General features: G+C 41.9%; 1 protein-coding gene across 5 annotated transcripts in view; it reads right to left on the bottom strand.

Moving 5' to 3' along the window:
• Positions 1–504: 504 nt before the first annotated feature.
• aass (aminoadipate-semialdehyde synthase) overlaps positions 505–17,096 on the bottom strand; it is a 33,252-nt gene continuing 16,660 nt past the window's right edge. For 3 of the 5 annotated variants that reach the window (XM_032522900.1, XM_032522904.1, XM_032522901.1), the window contains 14 exons: positions 16,391–16,450; positions 15,264–15,331; positions 15,066–15,077; positions 10,310–10,431; positions 9,654–9,783; positions 8,415–8,525; positions 7,717–7,825; positions 7,072–7,212; positions 6,216–6,383; positions 5,204–5,299; positions 3,464–3,579; positions 1,918–2,006; positions 1,638–1,814; positions 505–648 (listed from right to left, as the gene is read on the bottom strand). In XM_032522900.1, coding sequence (XP_032378791.1) covers positions 530–648; positions 1,638–1,814; positions 1,918–2,006; positions 3,464–3,579; positions 5,204–5,299; positions 6,216–6,383; positions 7,072–7,212; positions 7,717–7,825; positions 8,415–8,525; positions 9,654–9,783; positions 10,310–10,431; positions 15,066–15,077; positions 15,264–15,331; positions 16,391–16,450 — 1,518 coding nt within the window. In that variant the 3' untranslated portion in view covers positions 505–529. The remainder of the gene's footprint in view (positions 649–1,637; positions 1,815–1,917; positions 2,007–3,463; positions 3,580–5,203; positions 5,300–6,215; positions 6,384–7,071; positions 7,213–7,716; positions 7,826–8,414; positions 8,526–9,653; positions 9,784–10,309; positions 10,432–15,065; positions 15,078–15,263; positions 15,332–16,390; positions 16,451–17,096) is intronic. The other 2 variants (XM_032522903.1, XM_032522905.1) reach the window with 1 other exon arrangement.

The raw sequence follows: 17,096 nt of genomic DNA, 5'->3' as shown, positions 1-17,096 counted from the left end.
AAAGCGTGAGAAAAGGTTTTAAAAAAAAAACAGATGAAAAGCATCAAAAAGTGTTGATTTTGAATTTTGAGACAACACAAGGGTTAAATTTCTGTCGACCTTGTACAAATCTTCACAGAATAACTTTTTTTCTGACTAAATTGATGCAAATTAATTAATGTCTGCAGATTAATGAATGTGATCACCAGCTGCCTCTTCAGCTTTTTGACCTAAAAAGTAACAAAAATGGTTTTAAAGCGTCACCAAATTGTGATCAAATTTCTACACAATAAAAAAAAAAAAAAAAACACTAGGATTTAAACATTTGACCATGTGTAACAAAAACACTTTTTTTTAAAGACTTTTTTCCCTTTTACATCTGTACTTTTTTTTGTAATTATACAACTAATATTAATTTCATAGATCTGAGTCTGAGTGTGTCGGAAGATCCAGTTTGGTGAAGTTAGGTGAAAAAGCAGCTGAGAGCATGTGGATTTTACAGATTTTCTCCTGATTTCTAAAGCATTTCCAGGGACTACTGGTCTGCTCTCTAGTCCAGCACGGTGCTCTTGGATACGAAGTGAAGTCCTTCCTCCTTCAGACGGGCCAGCGTCGGCTCGTAGACCTCCTTCGTCAACGGAACCACGATTCCCTTCGTACTGATTTCACCTGCAGAGAGAAAACGCGCTGATTTAGGTTCAAGCTTCAGCGAACAACTACTACAAACGTTAGCTTCACTAACTGATTAACCATAGTGACCATAGTAACTGTCACATACAGACACGTGAGTTATCTTTACAGACTGAAGGACAAACTAACGTTAGCTCCACATACTGACAAACTAACGTTAGCTCCACAAACTGACAAACTAACGTTAGCTCCACATACTGACAAACTAACGTTAGCTCCACAGTGAAAAACTAACGTTAGCTCCACATACTGACAAAGTAACATTAGCTCCACATACTGACAAACTAACGTTAGCTTCACAGTGAAAAAGTAATGTTAGCTTCACAACCTGATAAACTAACGTTAGCTTCCCAGACTAAAAGGATAGACCATTTTGAAATGTATTATTTTTTATTTTATTTATTTTGTTTAAATCGCTACCTGGTTGAAGGCACATGTTTCCAAATATTCAGTGTTATTTGATAACTTGTTTCCCATGTGCACTTAAAACTAATATATCATTAGGCGTCTCTTGGTTCTCTTGGTAAAAGTAGCAAGAGAAAAGATTAGCTGTCATGTTAGTGTGCAATGCCTAGAAAGTAATTAACAATTAACAATTACTTCCTAGGCATCGCACACTTACATGACAGCTAATCTTTTTCACTTACAACTAAGCCAAAAGAAAAACAGAGGAACTTTTAGCAGGGCAGAAATGTGCTACTATGCTGATACTGTTAACTTGCAGTCAAGCTTTTGTAGTAAAAAAAAAAAAAATCTTATTGAACTTTATTATTAGTTTTGTGTGATCGGTATTCACACCTTTACATGTTTTTCCCATAATTTACCTTTAGGTAATTTCCCATTTTTCTTGGGATCAATAAACATCTATCTATCTATCTATGTTTGTGTGTCATACATACTTTTATTGTGTTATTTTTCCATACTTGGCATTTAATTCAGAAACAATTTTCCAGACTGATATCACTGACCATCGAGGACCATGCGAGCAGCAATGGCCGCTGGGTATCCTACAGTCTTGGCCATGGCGGAGAAGCCGCTGGGGTCGCCGTACACCACCAGGCTGATGTGTTTGGTCTCCAGCTCGCCGGTCGGGTGGCGCAGCCCAACGTCGTTCCTCAGGATGATCATGTCTCGCTCGCCCTCACCTAAACCCGGGAAGAGGACTCATTAGGGGTTTCTGTGCTAGTACTACATTTTGCACTTTGTGTTCTTCTGCTTTGTGGTAATTAAAACGAGTCTGTGTCTCACCGAAGGAGAGTTTGGCTTCCAGGTGTTTTGCCAGAGCAGCCAGCACGCTGTCGGCGTGAAGCACCGACTCGTCGCTCAGCATCCCGAACCTGAACACACACACACACACACACACACACACACACACACACACAACACACAACACAGAAAAAAGAGACAGAAAAACACGACTTTTCCACACAATGGAACAACCTTCACGAAAGGATTAAAATAAAAAAGAAAACTACTTTGCTTTACAACCCCAGTGGCGGCGGCAGCCCACACATCCTTGGCTAAATCTAAAGAGATGAGCAGTTGCTTTTTGTCACCGCTTTGCTGGTGAATTGAATAAATGAACAACAAGTCATTCAATTTGAGCTGCAGCAAACACGTTGGCTTTTTAAAATCCTTTAACTGCACAAATGGAAACAGTTCCAACGGTTCACTTTTACCGCCGGAGGAATCTACCCTTGAATGCCATCGGGGCCCCTTTACCTTCACTGCAGAACAATGGCGGCGTGGAGCCTTGGTCTGAAGAGACCCCTGCAAAAGTTGATTTAAATTGAAGGGTGCGTGCGCGCTACACCACTTCAGGCGTCCCCGCTATGCAGGAAAGCGAGAAACGTGCAGACGAGGAGCAGCTTTAGCCTTGTCGTCAGCTCGCCATCCACAGCGGCAACGCTAACTTTAAGAATAGCAGCGTCGTACGCAGCTCAGAAAAGCTTAAAAAATAAATAAATGGACATCTAAAGAACTTGTTCAAAGTAGGAATATGACGTTTCTTTATCGTCAAAGTAGCGATATCAACTGGCACAATAAACACGTCGCAAAAGGCTGCGACGTATCGCTCAAAAGATGGGTTTTTTTTTGCGTTAGTTTAAAGAAATTATCAGAAGAACGCTGCACTATAAAATGTAATGGTCACTTTATTTTTTTAGCGGTTCCTTTTTATATTTAACTCAATATTTATTTTGTTCAATGCAAGAAACTGATTTCCTGTCATTTGTTTTAAGTTAAATAAGCAATTTTTTTTTTTTTTAGTAGAATACAGAAAGATGCTTTTTAATCTTTTTTTTTTTTTTTTTTACCATTTCTTACGTTTTTGTCCCTTTTTTCAACTTTTTCAATATTTGTCACTTTTCTTGACGTTTTCAACACTACGTAACACTAACTTATTAACTTTAGTTTTACAGTTATTTTTGGAATTTGTAGTCACAATAAACCTCATTTATAGGAAATTATTCCTAATGTGTGAGTTAGAAAAGCAGAAATTAGGAATTATTGAGACTAAAATTAAAGGAATGGATGTTGATGGATAATCACAGACTGGAATATGTCAACTTTTACTCAACACTATTTCAAAAACACTTCCATTTGTTTTCAAATGCTATAAAATATAATAAGACCCAAAATTAATGAAAGTAGAGATTTGTACTTGGCAAAGAGCGTTGGGTGGAATCAATCATGTTATTTTGGGGAATTACAATTAACATTGATTTATGAATACGGGTCAATTTGACCCGAGGACAATATGAGGATTTGGATTGCTGTTTTTTTTGTCTCTCACCATCTCAGGGTGTCCATCGCAAAGTCGTCCTTTCCGATGCGTTCGTAGACAGCGTCCTCAAAGGCGTCGTGAGAAACCGAAGAGGACAATCCCATCTGCTTACAGAGAAGCGCTTTCTAGATAGAGAAATAGAGGAAAATGAAATCCCCCATACCGGCCAGATCCACTAAAACAACAAAATACAATAACAGGTACTATGTGAACAAAGTTAAAGATGACAATAACCCTCGTGTTGTCTTCCCGTAAAAATTGAAAATCAACACTACGTTTTTGTTCCTTTTTCAACATTTGTGACGTTTTTTTTCAGTGTCTGTCACTGTTTTTGACGTTTAACACTACGAAACACTAACTTACTTTAGTTTTGAAGTCCTTTTTGGAATTTATGGTCAATGAACCTCAATTATAGGAAATTAGGGAATATTTAGACTAAAATTAAAGGAACGGATGTTGATGGATAATCACAGACTGGAATATGTCAACTTTTACTCAATACTATTTCAACAACACTTTAAATTACACATTTAAATGCTACAAAATTGAATAAGACGCCCCAAAATGAATGAAAGTAGAGATTTATACTTGGCAAAGAGCGTTTTAAAGGAATTAAAAAGAACATTGATATAGGAAAACGGGTCAATCTGACCCAAGGACAACATGAGGGTAAAGGAAGCATCAATATATGAATTTACGAGAGAAGAGGACAGATCTCTTTTTACTGTGGGTCCTCCAAATTGATCACATTCAGACACTTCCAATCTCATGTGTTGTTTGCTATCTAAAATGTCTCCTATCTCCTCTTTAGCTCCTACTCTGTCTCCTAGCACCTCTTTAACACCTAGATTGTCTCCTTAAGCTCTTCCTTAGTTCCTAGGCTCTCTCCTATCTCCTCTTTAGCTCCTACTCTGTCTCCTAGCTCCTCTTTAACACCTAGATTGTCTCCTTAAGCTCTTCCTTAGTTCCTAGGCTCTCTCCTATCTCCTCTTTAGCTCCTACTCTTTCTCCTAGCTCCTCTTTAACACCTAGATTGTCTCCTTAAGCTCTTCCTTAGTTCCTAGGCCCTCTTCTATCTCCTCTTTAGCTCCTAGTCTGTCTCCTAGCTCATTTAAAACTCATATTCGGTCTTAAATCTCTTCTTTAGTTCCTGGACTGTCTCCTAGTTCCTCCTTAGCTCCTAGTCTGTCTCCTAGCTCCTCTTTATCTCCTAGTATCCTCCTCCCCCTCCCCTAAAGCTCTTCCTTAGTTTGTCTCCTAGCTCCCTTTAAAGCTCATAGACTTCAACACTGGGTCTCATCATTATCTCCTTAACTCCTTTTTTTACACATGGAGAGTAGACATTTACAAACGCCCCATGGCGACATTTAGCACATGAGCACTATTTCTCTTTTCATCCAGATTCCAAATAATTTTTGAGTGTTTTCAGAGAGATTGAGTGGCAGGATTTAAAATCGCTAATCATGCTCATGATTTCTGATAAACCCATCCTGTACTCTGTGTTTCTCTCACATCTCAAAAGGGATGAAAGAGGACAAACGTCCCCCGCTGTGCACTCTGATCGGTGTCAGAGAGCCTCGGCTCGCTGCAGCCTTGATGCTGACAGCCAGCTATTGACAGTTAAAGCCTCTTCAGCGAAATCCATTTCCACAACGCGAGCAACGCTCTCAGTGGACTTTTATGAAAGTGAACGACAGACTGGAGAAAGAAGCAGAAGTCACCGCTCCGAGGCTGAATGGATCGTCTTACCCAGGAAACAGGAGCTGAAGTAGGCTGCAGGAGGGGGCAGGGCTCGCTGTTGATCAGGCCCAGTTTCACAAACCCAGCCATGGCCTTTGTGAAGCCCTGCGGGACAGAACAGGGGTCAACAGGGGTCAACAGGGACCACATATGTGACCACATGACCAGTTCCTCCAACTGGTCTGGAAGTGGTTTGTGTTCACACCGCACGTTGTCTAACACCAGGGTTAGGGTTAGCGTCACGCTGTCGAAACGCCCGTTATTGGACAGAATATATAGTGAAACCGGGGGGGAATCATAGACGCCTCCCGATACAATATCATCACGATATTTGGGCCACGATATTATTATTGTGATTTTACAAATATTGCGATATACTGCAATTTATAACCTTTTTTCCAACTTCTAATTTTTCAAACAATGTCCCCAAAAGGAAACTTTGTCAACATCTGTTCTATCTAAAACAAATACATTTCTCTGTTTGTTAATATCACTTTGTGTGATATCACAGTAGATTAAAAAGAGGAATAAAAAATATCTTTTGGAAATTGATCTTAATGCCTTTATTCAAAGAGTGTAAGTGAATCCAACATTTATTTTCTTTGTGAATGAATAATGTAAATAAATAAATGAATGTTGTTCCTTAAAATACAGGGGGAATAAGTAGACACCTCCCTATGTTAAATTCCCATAGAGGCAGATTTTAATTTTTAAAGGCCAGTTATTTCATGGATCAGGATACTATGCATCCTGATAAAGTTCCCTTGGACTTTGGAATTAAAATACCCCCCCCCCCCATCATCACATACCCTTCACCATACATAGAGATAGACATGGGGAACTTTCCATAAGATCATCTCTCAATGCAAATCAAACCAGCTATTAAGCTATTAGAAATAACACCATGCCTATCTCTAGGTGGGTGAGTGAGTGTGCGTCTGTGTGTGTCTGTGTGTGTCTGTGTGTGTCTGTGTGTGTCTGTGTGCGTCTGTGTGCGTCTGTGTGCGTCTGTGTGCTGTACCTTGAAGCGCAGCGTTCCTCTGATCAGTGTGTGTGCTGTCTGGATGCCGTATGGCTCGGCATACGTTGTGCTGTCACGGTTTGGAAACGCCTCCAGGTTGAAACCAGGAAGGAAATCCATCGGCACGCTGGACTCCATCAGAGAACCTCCAGCCGGGATGCTCACCACCTGGACAACATCAGACAAACAGCAGACAGCAACAGACAGACAACAGACAGACAACACAACAGACAGACAGAGACACAGAACAGACAGACCAGACAGACCGCCACGACACACAGAAAGCAGATAGAGAGACACACAGAGACAGCACAGAGACACAGCCAGACAGCCAGACAGAAGAGACACACAGAACAGCCAGACAGAGACACACACAGACAGCCAGACAGAGACACACACAGACAGCCAGACAGCCAGACAGAGGGACAAACACAGACAGACCAGACAGAGACCACACAGACAGCCAGACAACAGACAGGACACACACAGACAGCCAACACAGACAGAGACAACACAGACAGCCAGGACCAGACAGAGCACACACACAGACAGCAGACACAGACAGAGCACAAACACAGACAGCCAGACAGAGACAAACACAGAGCCAGACACAGACACGAGACACACAGAGACAGACAGGCACACACAGACAGACACACACAACAGACACACACAGACAGCACAGACACAGACAGAGACACACGACGACACAGACACAGACCAACACACACACAAGACAAACACGACACACACACACACACACACACACACACACAGTGAGTATCTCCTGTTGACTTTAACACTGTAAATATAGGAAGAGACTTGTTGCGTATTCCTACTTCCTGGGCCTGTCTACCTGGTTGTCTCGGAGGAAGATGGCGGGGCTGATGGTGTTGAGGAGGACGCCGTACGGACTCCAGCTGAACTTGTAGCGAAGAGGATTGTCCGAACACTCGGGAGCAGGAAGGCCGCCGCAAAACGAGCTGTACGACTCCACCTGAACAACACCGTCATTTACATCGTCAGTCAGTCAGTTCACTGATTAATCTGCTTATTGTTATTAAACTTAACTGTGTTATTCTGAAATATAGCTTATACTTGTTTATTACTTACTCCTCAGCCGACATTTACACTAAGGCCCTGTTAAGACTGCCGGCCCAAATTGGGTTTTTGGAATATCATAATTGATTTTAGAAAGTCTAGACAGCAAAAACCACATGAAATGTGTCGGATCCAATCTGAAGATCAGGTCTTAATTTAGATGAAGAAGTATAATCCCGGGTCAAAATGTCTTTTTCAGGTTGTGAGGAACCTTTCTGATTCAGGATGAACTCTCCTCACCACATCAGCTCATGTCTGACTGTTTCTGGACTACAACCGGTGTGAAATTAAGCAACTTGAACATGTGGACTGTTGGTGTGTTTAATGGATCACTGTGATGCCTGAATGTGTTCACACACACACACACACACACACACACACACAGTGAGTGTTGACTCACAGTGCAGCCGTCGGCTTTGGCCTTGTCGATACACTCCATGGCCAACATGTGATCGATGCCCGGGTCCAGTCCCATCTCATTCACTATGGTGATGCCCGCCTCCTCCGCACTGAGACACACACACACACACACACACACACACACACACGCACACACACAAGTACAACTTTCATTAATTTTGGGGTGTCTTCTTCAATTTTATAGCGTTCAATCAAAGTGGTGTTGAAATAGTGTTGAGTAAAAGTTGACATATTCCAGTCTGTGATTATCATCAACATCCATTCCTTTAATTTTAGTCTCAATAATTCCTAATTTCTGCTTTTCTAACTCAAACATTAGGTGTAATTTCCTATAAATGAGGTTTATTGACCATAAATCCCCAAAATAACTGTAAAACTAAAGTTAATAAGTTAGTTTTACGTAGTTTTGAAAATTTCAAAAGTGACAAACATTGAAAAAAAGCGACAAAAGTGTTGAAAAAAGGAACAAAAACGTAAGAAAAAGTTGTTTTTTAAATCAATAAGAGGCACCAACAAAAGTGTTGATTTACAATTTTAACGAGAAGACGAGTACACAAAGGTTAAAGAAAAAACCTTTTTTGTTGTTTCTGATGAAAATTTCAATCACATTGGTAAAAGTTGTAGAGCCCATGCGCATCCAGTATATCCTCTTTGATCCGTGTCTGCTGTGTACTTCACCTGCTCTGCAGCTCCCTCATGGCGGGACTCAGGTAGCTGGCGGTCACCATGTTCACCTTCCTCTTGATGCAGTGTTTGGCGATGAGCGGGTGGAGAGAGTACGGCAGCATGCTGAGGAGTCAGGACAGACAGCTGGTGAGTTCATCTCGCGAATGTGGCGGACTGAGGAAAACTGAGCCGAGTCCGATAATGTAAAAAGTTACAGCCTGAGACGTCCACACGTCTACATTTTTCATTCGTCCAAAGGAATGAAATAACAGCTTTACAGAGCTATGGAGGCTACAGACTTTCAATAATATTCAATTAGGAACCAACAAAGAAAATGACCTATGATACACACTGATAAGGACAAATTCCAGCAAGCATGAACCGACATGTGCCGGGCCCAGGCTGCAGGCCTAGTGACACTCATGACTTTTTCCAAGACAAGCCGTGTCTGCCCTGTGGATTCGATTCTTCCTCAGTTTATGTTGTGACAGGTAGCAGAAAAAGAAATTGCAAATAAGCACCTAACTGCAAACTTAGCAAATTTAGCATCCATTCCTCGTCAGCCACAGCCTGTCCAAAAATATGGAAACACACTAACTCTAGCTTTACTAAACGTCGGGTCTTTGGCAGGAAAATCAACCTTTCTTTTTGATGTTGCCTTTGTTTAAATGGTTGTTCATTTCTTTAATGTTTAATTTCTTATGCTGCACTGTAACTGTTTATTCTTGTGTTTTATCTGTTTAACTGATTTTGTGTAAAGCACTTTGAGTTGCCCTGTTGCTGAAATGTGCTCTACAGATAAAGCTGCCTTGCCTTACAGAAAACAAAGACCACTTGCCGGGTTCCCCACTGGGTCCAGGTTTTCATCATCTAAAATGTACATAACACACGTTTTTTTACGCAAACACTAACTTTTATTGATTGTGAGGGTTGTCCTAAATACCCAAATAGTCACTAAATGTTGCTAGTAGCAATGCATTACTTAATTAATCACTCATATTTGTACCTTATCTGTGAACTGTCCTTTTATAGGCTACTCGTTGCACCTTTTAATTGCTTATCAGGAACAAATCTAGTTCTTTAAATTAAATTGAGGTCCACTTAACAGGGACTTTAGAGATCCTAAGAATAAAAAGACGCATTAAAAACGCCCCTCAAGTATTTCAGTATCTTTTTAAGCCATCCACCCACAGGTTTTCCTTCCTGTACCAACACATGGTGCTGACAGCGGGACTGCAGGGCGTGCTGTACCTGATGACCAGGTCGTGGTCTTTGACCAGAGAGTCCAGGTGTCCTTCCTGGCTGCCGGCGTCCAGCATAACGGGAATGGTGTTGGGGTATTTGGCTGCCAGCTCCTCCGCCTGCTTCAGCATCACCGACGCTAAGAGAAGAAATCAGTCAGCCGAATGTAGGGTCGAGGACCGAACTCTGCACTTTTTAGGGTACCGACAAAATAAGGTTTTTTTTTGTGGGGGGGGGCATTTTCAGCCTTTATTTTGACAGGACAGATGAAGACATGAAAGGGAAGAGAGGGGGGGGAGTGACATGCAGCAAAGGGCCGCAGGTCGGAGTTGAACTCCTGCGTCGATGTGTAGACCTCTATATGTGAGCGCCCGCTCTACCAACTGAGCTAACCGGGCGCCCCCTACAAAATGAGGTTAACTCATCCGCGTGTCAGTCAAACTAAGATAAAGTTGTCAAATATTTCACATCACACATATATATATATATATATATATATATAGACATAAACACTTACACCCATGCACACACACATACCCACATTTAACTCTTGAAGAGCGAAATCAGGAAACAAATCAACAAATGAATAAAATAAATGAGTAAGTGAAGAGGACTGAGTGATCATGAGGGCTACGGCTTCCTAAGAGTGTGTTAGATAAACTCACCAACAGTGACCTGGGTCTTCTCGTCGCGAGTCAAATACTCGACGACGGGTCCCGAGACGTACCCTGAACCCAGCAGCAGGACTCGCTTCATCCCGGCCTTCTTCATGATCTGAGCCTTCTCCCTGAAGGACGTTAGGAAACTCTCAGAGCCACGTCAGAAAACCATCAAAACGTAACACATCTCTCTCCTAAACTGTGTTGAACTGCGCAGATTTGGACTAACAATGTGAGTTTTTTGACAAACTTTAAAAAGGTCGGCGTTTCCCCAGATTTAAATTAAAACAACTAAAGTTATTTGAATCATTTGATTTGCAAATAAATACATTCAATTTTCAATTCAATTCTATTTATATAGCTCCAAATCACAAAACCAGTTATCTCATTGCTCTTTTCATGAAAGAGAGAGACAAAGTAAGAAAGAGAGAGAGAGAGAGACAGACAAGAGACAGACAGAGAAGAGACAGAACCAAAGAAAGAGAGAAACAGACAGACACAAAGAGGGAGTGAGAGAAGAGAGACAGGAAGCACAGACAAGACGAAGACAGAACGAACAAAGAGAGAGAGAGAGACAAGACAGACAGACAACAGAACCAAAGAAAGAGAGAGACAGACAGACACAAAGAGAGAGAGAGACAGACAGAGACACAAAGAAAGGCGAGAGACAGAACAGAAACCAAAGAAGAGAGAGACAGAGAGAACACAAGAGGAGGTGGAGGAAGAGACAGAGAGACACAAAGAGGAGAGAGAGACAGAGAGACACAAAGAGAGAGAGAGAGACACAAAGAGAGAGAGAGAGACAGAGAGACACAAAGAAAGAGAGAGAGAGACAGACAGAGAAGAGAGACAGACAAAAAAGGAGAGAGAGAGACAGAGGCAGACACAAAGAAACAGAGAGAGACAGACAGAGACATGGAGAATCGTAGCAGAGTAGGTGTCGAGCAGGAACATGGAGGCAACATGGAGGCGAGCTAAATACATACACTGGTAATTATTAATTTGAATATTTAGGAATCTACAACACGGGTCACCTTAATTATTCTTTTATATTAAATATTTAATCTATTGTTACTGTTTTTATATCTCAACAACAAGACAACTTTATAAATTACACATGCAATAATAATAATAATAATAAAGAGTGTGGAAACTGATTCAGCGGCAGAGTCTCTGTGAGAGACTCCCGAGCCCCGAAAACTAAGGTAACCCGCGGCGATGACGGGGGTTTAACTCATTAAACAGAACGGCCTTCTCCCAACAACTGGATGCAGTTAAAAAGTCTGGGATTTTATGCATGCTGGATTATCTTTACACCATAACAATAACAACACCATAATGGAGGCATCACCCTGCGTGGCCCATTGCTTTAATATCACCCCCAACCGCCTCAACCCCACCCCCCCCACCCCCCCCCCCACTCTCCACCCATAAGTCAAGCCCCCGGACTCGTTAGCTCTGGTCTAATTGGATGCTGCACACACACACACACACGCGTGCGTCGCAGCGGGACTGGCTGGAGGTCGGACCGGCGATCCGTCCGCCGCCGGGCCTCATCTTCTTAATTAAAAAAAGAAAAGAGAGACGGTCCCTCAGGAGGATTTCTCCCTCCGTTTACATATCTTAAAAAAAAGGAGCCAAACTCAATCAAAAAGGATTAAGATTTGGTGGCATGGCTTGTCTGGAAAACTGATACTTGAGATCAATTAGGAAGAAAACTCATCAGGTCTTAGACGTGGCCTAGATATGAGCAAGCAGAACTCTGGGTGAAGAACCCTGTGAGTCTTAAGAAGAGGTGGAAAGCTGTTAGGAAACACACGGAGGAGCAAATCTGCACTGAGCCTACGTGGTAATTATCTGAAGAAACAAACAACATCAAGGGTAATGGAGTCCGAATAAATTTGACAAGCTCATTAAAATGTTTTTTTGGGTTTTTTTTTTTTTAAGCAGCAACATTGGCTGAAGCTGCAGGAAAGCAGCGAGGTAAGAGAAGCTACATGTGTCATCAATTGAGAAATTAATCAAAGCCGATTAAAAATGTAAATGTAAATGTAAATGTGCTGTATTTCTATAGCGCTTTTCCAGATCTTAAACAACGCTCAAGCGCTTTTACATTACAGGAGACATTCACATTACACACATTCATACACTGTGGCCCGGGCTGCGCTAAAAGGTGACACCTTCATCCACGATAAACAATCATACACATTCACACTCCGATGCGCAGCACCGGGGGCAACTCGGGGTTTAGTGTCTTGCCAAGGACAACTGCAATGACTGCAGGGGCAGGGATCGAACCACAACACTTCCGATGGCAGGACAACCGCTCTACCACTGAGCCACAGCCCGCCAAATAAAATAAATAAATTAAAAAAGCATTCATAAGAAACAGAATGGAGGAGGATTTTATGGAAATGGTAAATAGCAGAGGAATAATTTGTTTTGTCTTGTACAAAGTCAGAGGAGAAGATCTGTCTCATCTCGGTGCGTCTCCCGGAGGACCAGGTTTAGCACAAAAAACGGGGGGGGGGGGGGGGCTAGCCAGCTCTATAAAAGTCATCATTTAGTTATGAATCTTTAGTGCAAACGGTTGATATAATTAATATTTAATTAATGTCAGTTACATTCAAGCCGTTGAATTATGAGGTGCTACAAATCTAATTATGATTCTCAACTCCACACAACTCTCTCTAATTTCTCAGTTACTATGTTCACAAGATGATTTTGCGCAGATAATTACCACTTCTTAAGAGTCCTTTTTTTTTTTTTTTTTTAATCCTCCGTGTCTTCCTTGGCTACAGGCAACTGTACCCAGAGCACCCAGAGAAAATGTTCAAATCACCAGCTGGTTTTTGGTAAAGCGCTGCTGGATTGAGATTATATAATACTGCCGGTGCAAAGTGTCCTACTGCTGCATTTATGGCTGCAACTAACAATTAGGAGCGAAGAAACTCGAAAATATTCTCATTTAAGAAGCAGGATTCAGAATGTTCTCTTCAGAGATAGAAGATTCCAGAAACTCCTGATTTCTCTGAATTGCAACACAAGGCAGATTTGGAATCGTGGTTAGGAGGATTTCTCTTTTAAAATCAACAAAAACTAGCAATCCCCCCCCCCCCCTCCACACTTCCAGTCTTTGTGCTAAGCTAGGACAATCCTTGGACCAATCTCTGTACCGAATTCACAGAAATTAAACAGATTTATTTCTTATTAGCACGCTTGTCATGCAAGGTGTTAATGCAGAGGCAGGTGGGCCGAGCAGACACCAGAGGGCAGCACTGTGCAGGAACAACCACAAGGGGACCGTTAGTCGCTACGAGTCCAGCTCAGGGGGCTTTCACACCTGCCTCATTTAGTACGGTTGAATCACACTGGAAATGGTTTTCCCCCTTGGTGCGGTTCATTTTGGAAGGTGAGAAAGCACCAATCACACTCGGGTGCCCACCAAAAGCGGACCAAACGAGCGTGCCGAGACCTGGTTGACGAGGTGGTCTCGGTACGCTTCCAATCGAACCGAGACCTGCTTGATGAGGTGGTCTCGGTACGCTTCCAATCGAACCGAGACCTGCTTGATGAGGTGGTCTCGGTACGCTTCCAATCGAACCGTGGAGCAGTCAAGCTCGCCGTCACATGGTCAAACCAGCCGCTAGAGCCCGACCGATACAGGATTTTTAAGGCCGATACCGATACAAATATTTGGTTTTAAATTTAAAAATATTTAAAATACAAAATGCCAATATATCGGGCAATATATACAGTATATGTTTGTTTATTTAAATCCAGAAACGCGTTACAAAACAAACAGATTTCCCTAACATTAGTTATTTATGAGTTCTCACTAAAATAATATGATAATAATTTGTTTTATTGTCACAACAGAACATCAAAATATATTAAAGTTCTGGTAAATAAAATGTAGATATTAAGATAACTTAATATCTTAATATCAACTTAAGATATGAAACTTAAAGTCCTTTGAACAAAAACACAATAACAAAAACAAAAAAATCTGTTGCCAACAGGGACGTTGTAGAGCGTCCTCTGGTGGACAGACTATGCAACGCCATCACTAACAGGGACGTTGTAGAGCGTCCTCTGGTGGACAGACTATGCAACGCCATCACTAACAGGGACGTTGTAGAGCGTCCTCTGGTGGACAGACTATGCAACGCCATCACTAACAGGGACGTTGTAGAGCGTCCTCTGGTGGACAGACTATGTAACACCAACGCTCATAACATGGTCGACCGTCCGTTTTTATTTTTTAAATATTAATTTATTTGTCATTATAAATGATTTTGACGAATGTTTTTTTTTTTTTTCTTTTTTTTTTTAAATCGGCCATTATAAATGCTGACACCGATATATCGGTCGGGCTCTACCAGCCAGAGACAAGAGACAAGCAGTGGCAGAACAAAGTCTCGGTGACAATGTCTTATTATTTAAATGAAGTGTGCTGGTTTGACCATGAAGCCAGAAACATGCAGACACATAACATCCAGAACACAGGACCTCCTTTCTGGATTTACTTTCTCGAAACCGAATCGAGGGGAAAATCGCTTACAAAGTTTACAAACTCGTCATCTGATTTGGACCCAACGCAAAGAAACTACAGGTGTGAAAACATCCCAAACTGCAACGCTAGAGAAGAGTTAAAGAGGAAAACAGCAGAAACAGGAAGCTACAGGGCTGCTATTAGCGCTAATGTTGAAACAGAGAGTTAGCACAGGTGAGCTACATTAGAACAGATTTCCAACGTTACCTGTCTCGTAATCTTTACACATTTCATCCACAGATCGGTTGCATTAACTCGTTGATGGAACACACGTGTGCCAAAGTAATTTTTCCGACATTGTTATGAACAATTCAAATGGGAAATACGCTGAAAGATTGACCAAGTGCAGCATTTAACAGGCATTCTGGGTAACATGCTCACAGCTCCAGCATGAAACTATCTTACCTCTTTTCTCGAAGTTTTTCAATGTATTCAAACTTTGGGGTGAGGACGCCGTTTGAGGTGATGACAGCCTTCAGGAACAAAGAAATTACATCAGATCTTTTGTTATTGTAATATTATATCTAAACTATATTGACGTTTGTTAATTTAATAGTCACGTTGCCGCCGGGATGTCCCTCACTTTCCGTTTTGTTTGAGTTAACTTTAAACGGGGGGGGCAGTGGTGGCCTAAAGGTTAAAGCAGCATTCTGCGACCGGGAGGTTGTCGGTTCAATCCCCGGACCGACAGGATAAAATCTGGTGTCGTCACCCCTGAGCCCTTGAGGCCCTTAACCTCCAACCGCTCCAGTGGAGCTGCTCAGTGCAGCTGACACCCTGGTGTTGGGCTTTTCAGCCATGCAACTATCGTACATGGCTTTGTGGTGTTTTTTTTAAGTGGTGAAACAGGTTAGAGGCATTTCCCCGTGAAGGAGCAACATTAGCAAGGCATGTTTTGCCCAATATGTGACTGTTTGCAGCAACTTCTTCTGCAGACTTTTTGACTCTCGCGTGTCACGTGACCAGGGTGTTTTCTGCAAATAGAAAATCTGATTTTGCCATATTGCAATTTAATTGCAAATGGCATTGATTGTTAATAACGGCCTATTGTTAAGTCATGAACCCGGGAGAGGAAACAACTTAGATTGGACAGAAACTGGATCATAAGATGGTCTTTCTCATTTGCCTCTCAGGGCTTCTGTACATATCCTCTTGAAATCGTGAGATTAATTGCTGAGTCATGAAATGCAATCCCCCAGTAAATTAAGTCCGAAAATTAAGAAACTGTTCATTTAATAACGACACGTCGCTGTCGGGCAGAAACCTTGTATCTCCTCAGTGCCATTTTAATTTATTTTCAGATGGTTGCCCTGTTGCCTGTCTGTGGGCTTCACAAATATTTGGCAAGGTAATTTCGTCTGACTTTGTCTGAGGTAAATAGCTCAATAGTGTCTTCAAATGAGCCTTTGCTACATTTTCTGACAGAAACAATGTTTTAGACATATCGGTTTTCGCCTGAGAGTGACGAACAGCGACATGCTTCAGTAGCAAACAGTGAAATATTTCATAACTCGTAACTTTACATGACTCACGTCTCTGACTTGCGGGCTGAAGTCCTCCTCCTCCAGCGGTCTGGTGGCGTCCGAGGGCAGCTGATGATGACACAACACGAAATTTAAGTCACGCCGTCTGTTGGAGTTGGGTCGGTTTCACCGCCCCGGTCAAGTGGACGAAGCTAAACCAGTTGGATTTAATTTCTTTTTGCATATATTTTCTCTGTACATGCACCTCTGGTATTCACCGTTCGTGTATGTACATACTGGCGATGTACCTTTGTTCGGTAAATAAAAAAATAAATAAAACTGTGCCGCCGATTTGGAAACATTTCAAGCCGAGGACAGAGGTGAGCTCAAAGTGACGAGGCAAAGTGTAAACAACGAACGCTAAAACCAAAGAGTTACGTAGTTATTATAAGCTCATTGACTGTAAAATTAAGAAACCCATTGGTTTGTGGGGGATCTGCTATGAGTCGTCGAGTTTGCCGTTACGGGTGCAGCCATCCTGGTTGGGGGTGTGACCATTTTAGACGAGAGGGAGGAGTCCTTACACTCTGTTACGTTACACACTTTCACTGGCAATCACTTCATAGCCACGCCCTAAAACACCCCCCTGCTTTATTGCCAATTTCAAAATCAACAAGACCATAATTTAAAAAATGAACGTCATTCTGTGTTGCAGAAGACTTAAAACTAGCGATAGAGACCATAAACTCATTATGAAAATGTTTACTGAGGTAAT

The sequence above is a fragment of the Etheostoma spectabile genome, chromosome 8 (assembly GCF_008692095.1).
Source record: "Etheostoma spectabile isolate EspeVRDwgs_2016 chromosome 8, UIUC_Espe_1.0, whole genome shotgun sequence".
Lineage (NCBI taxonomy): Eukaryota > Metazoa > Chordata > Actinopteri > Perciformes > Percidae > Etheostoma > Etheostoma spectabile.
This window is presented reverse-complemented; position numbering and strand designations above follow the sequence as displayed.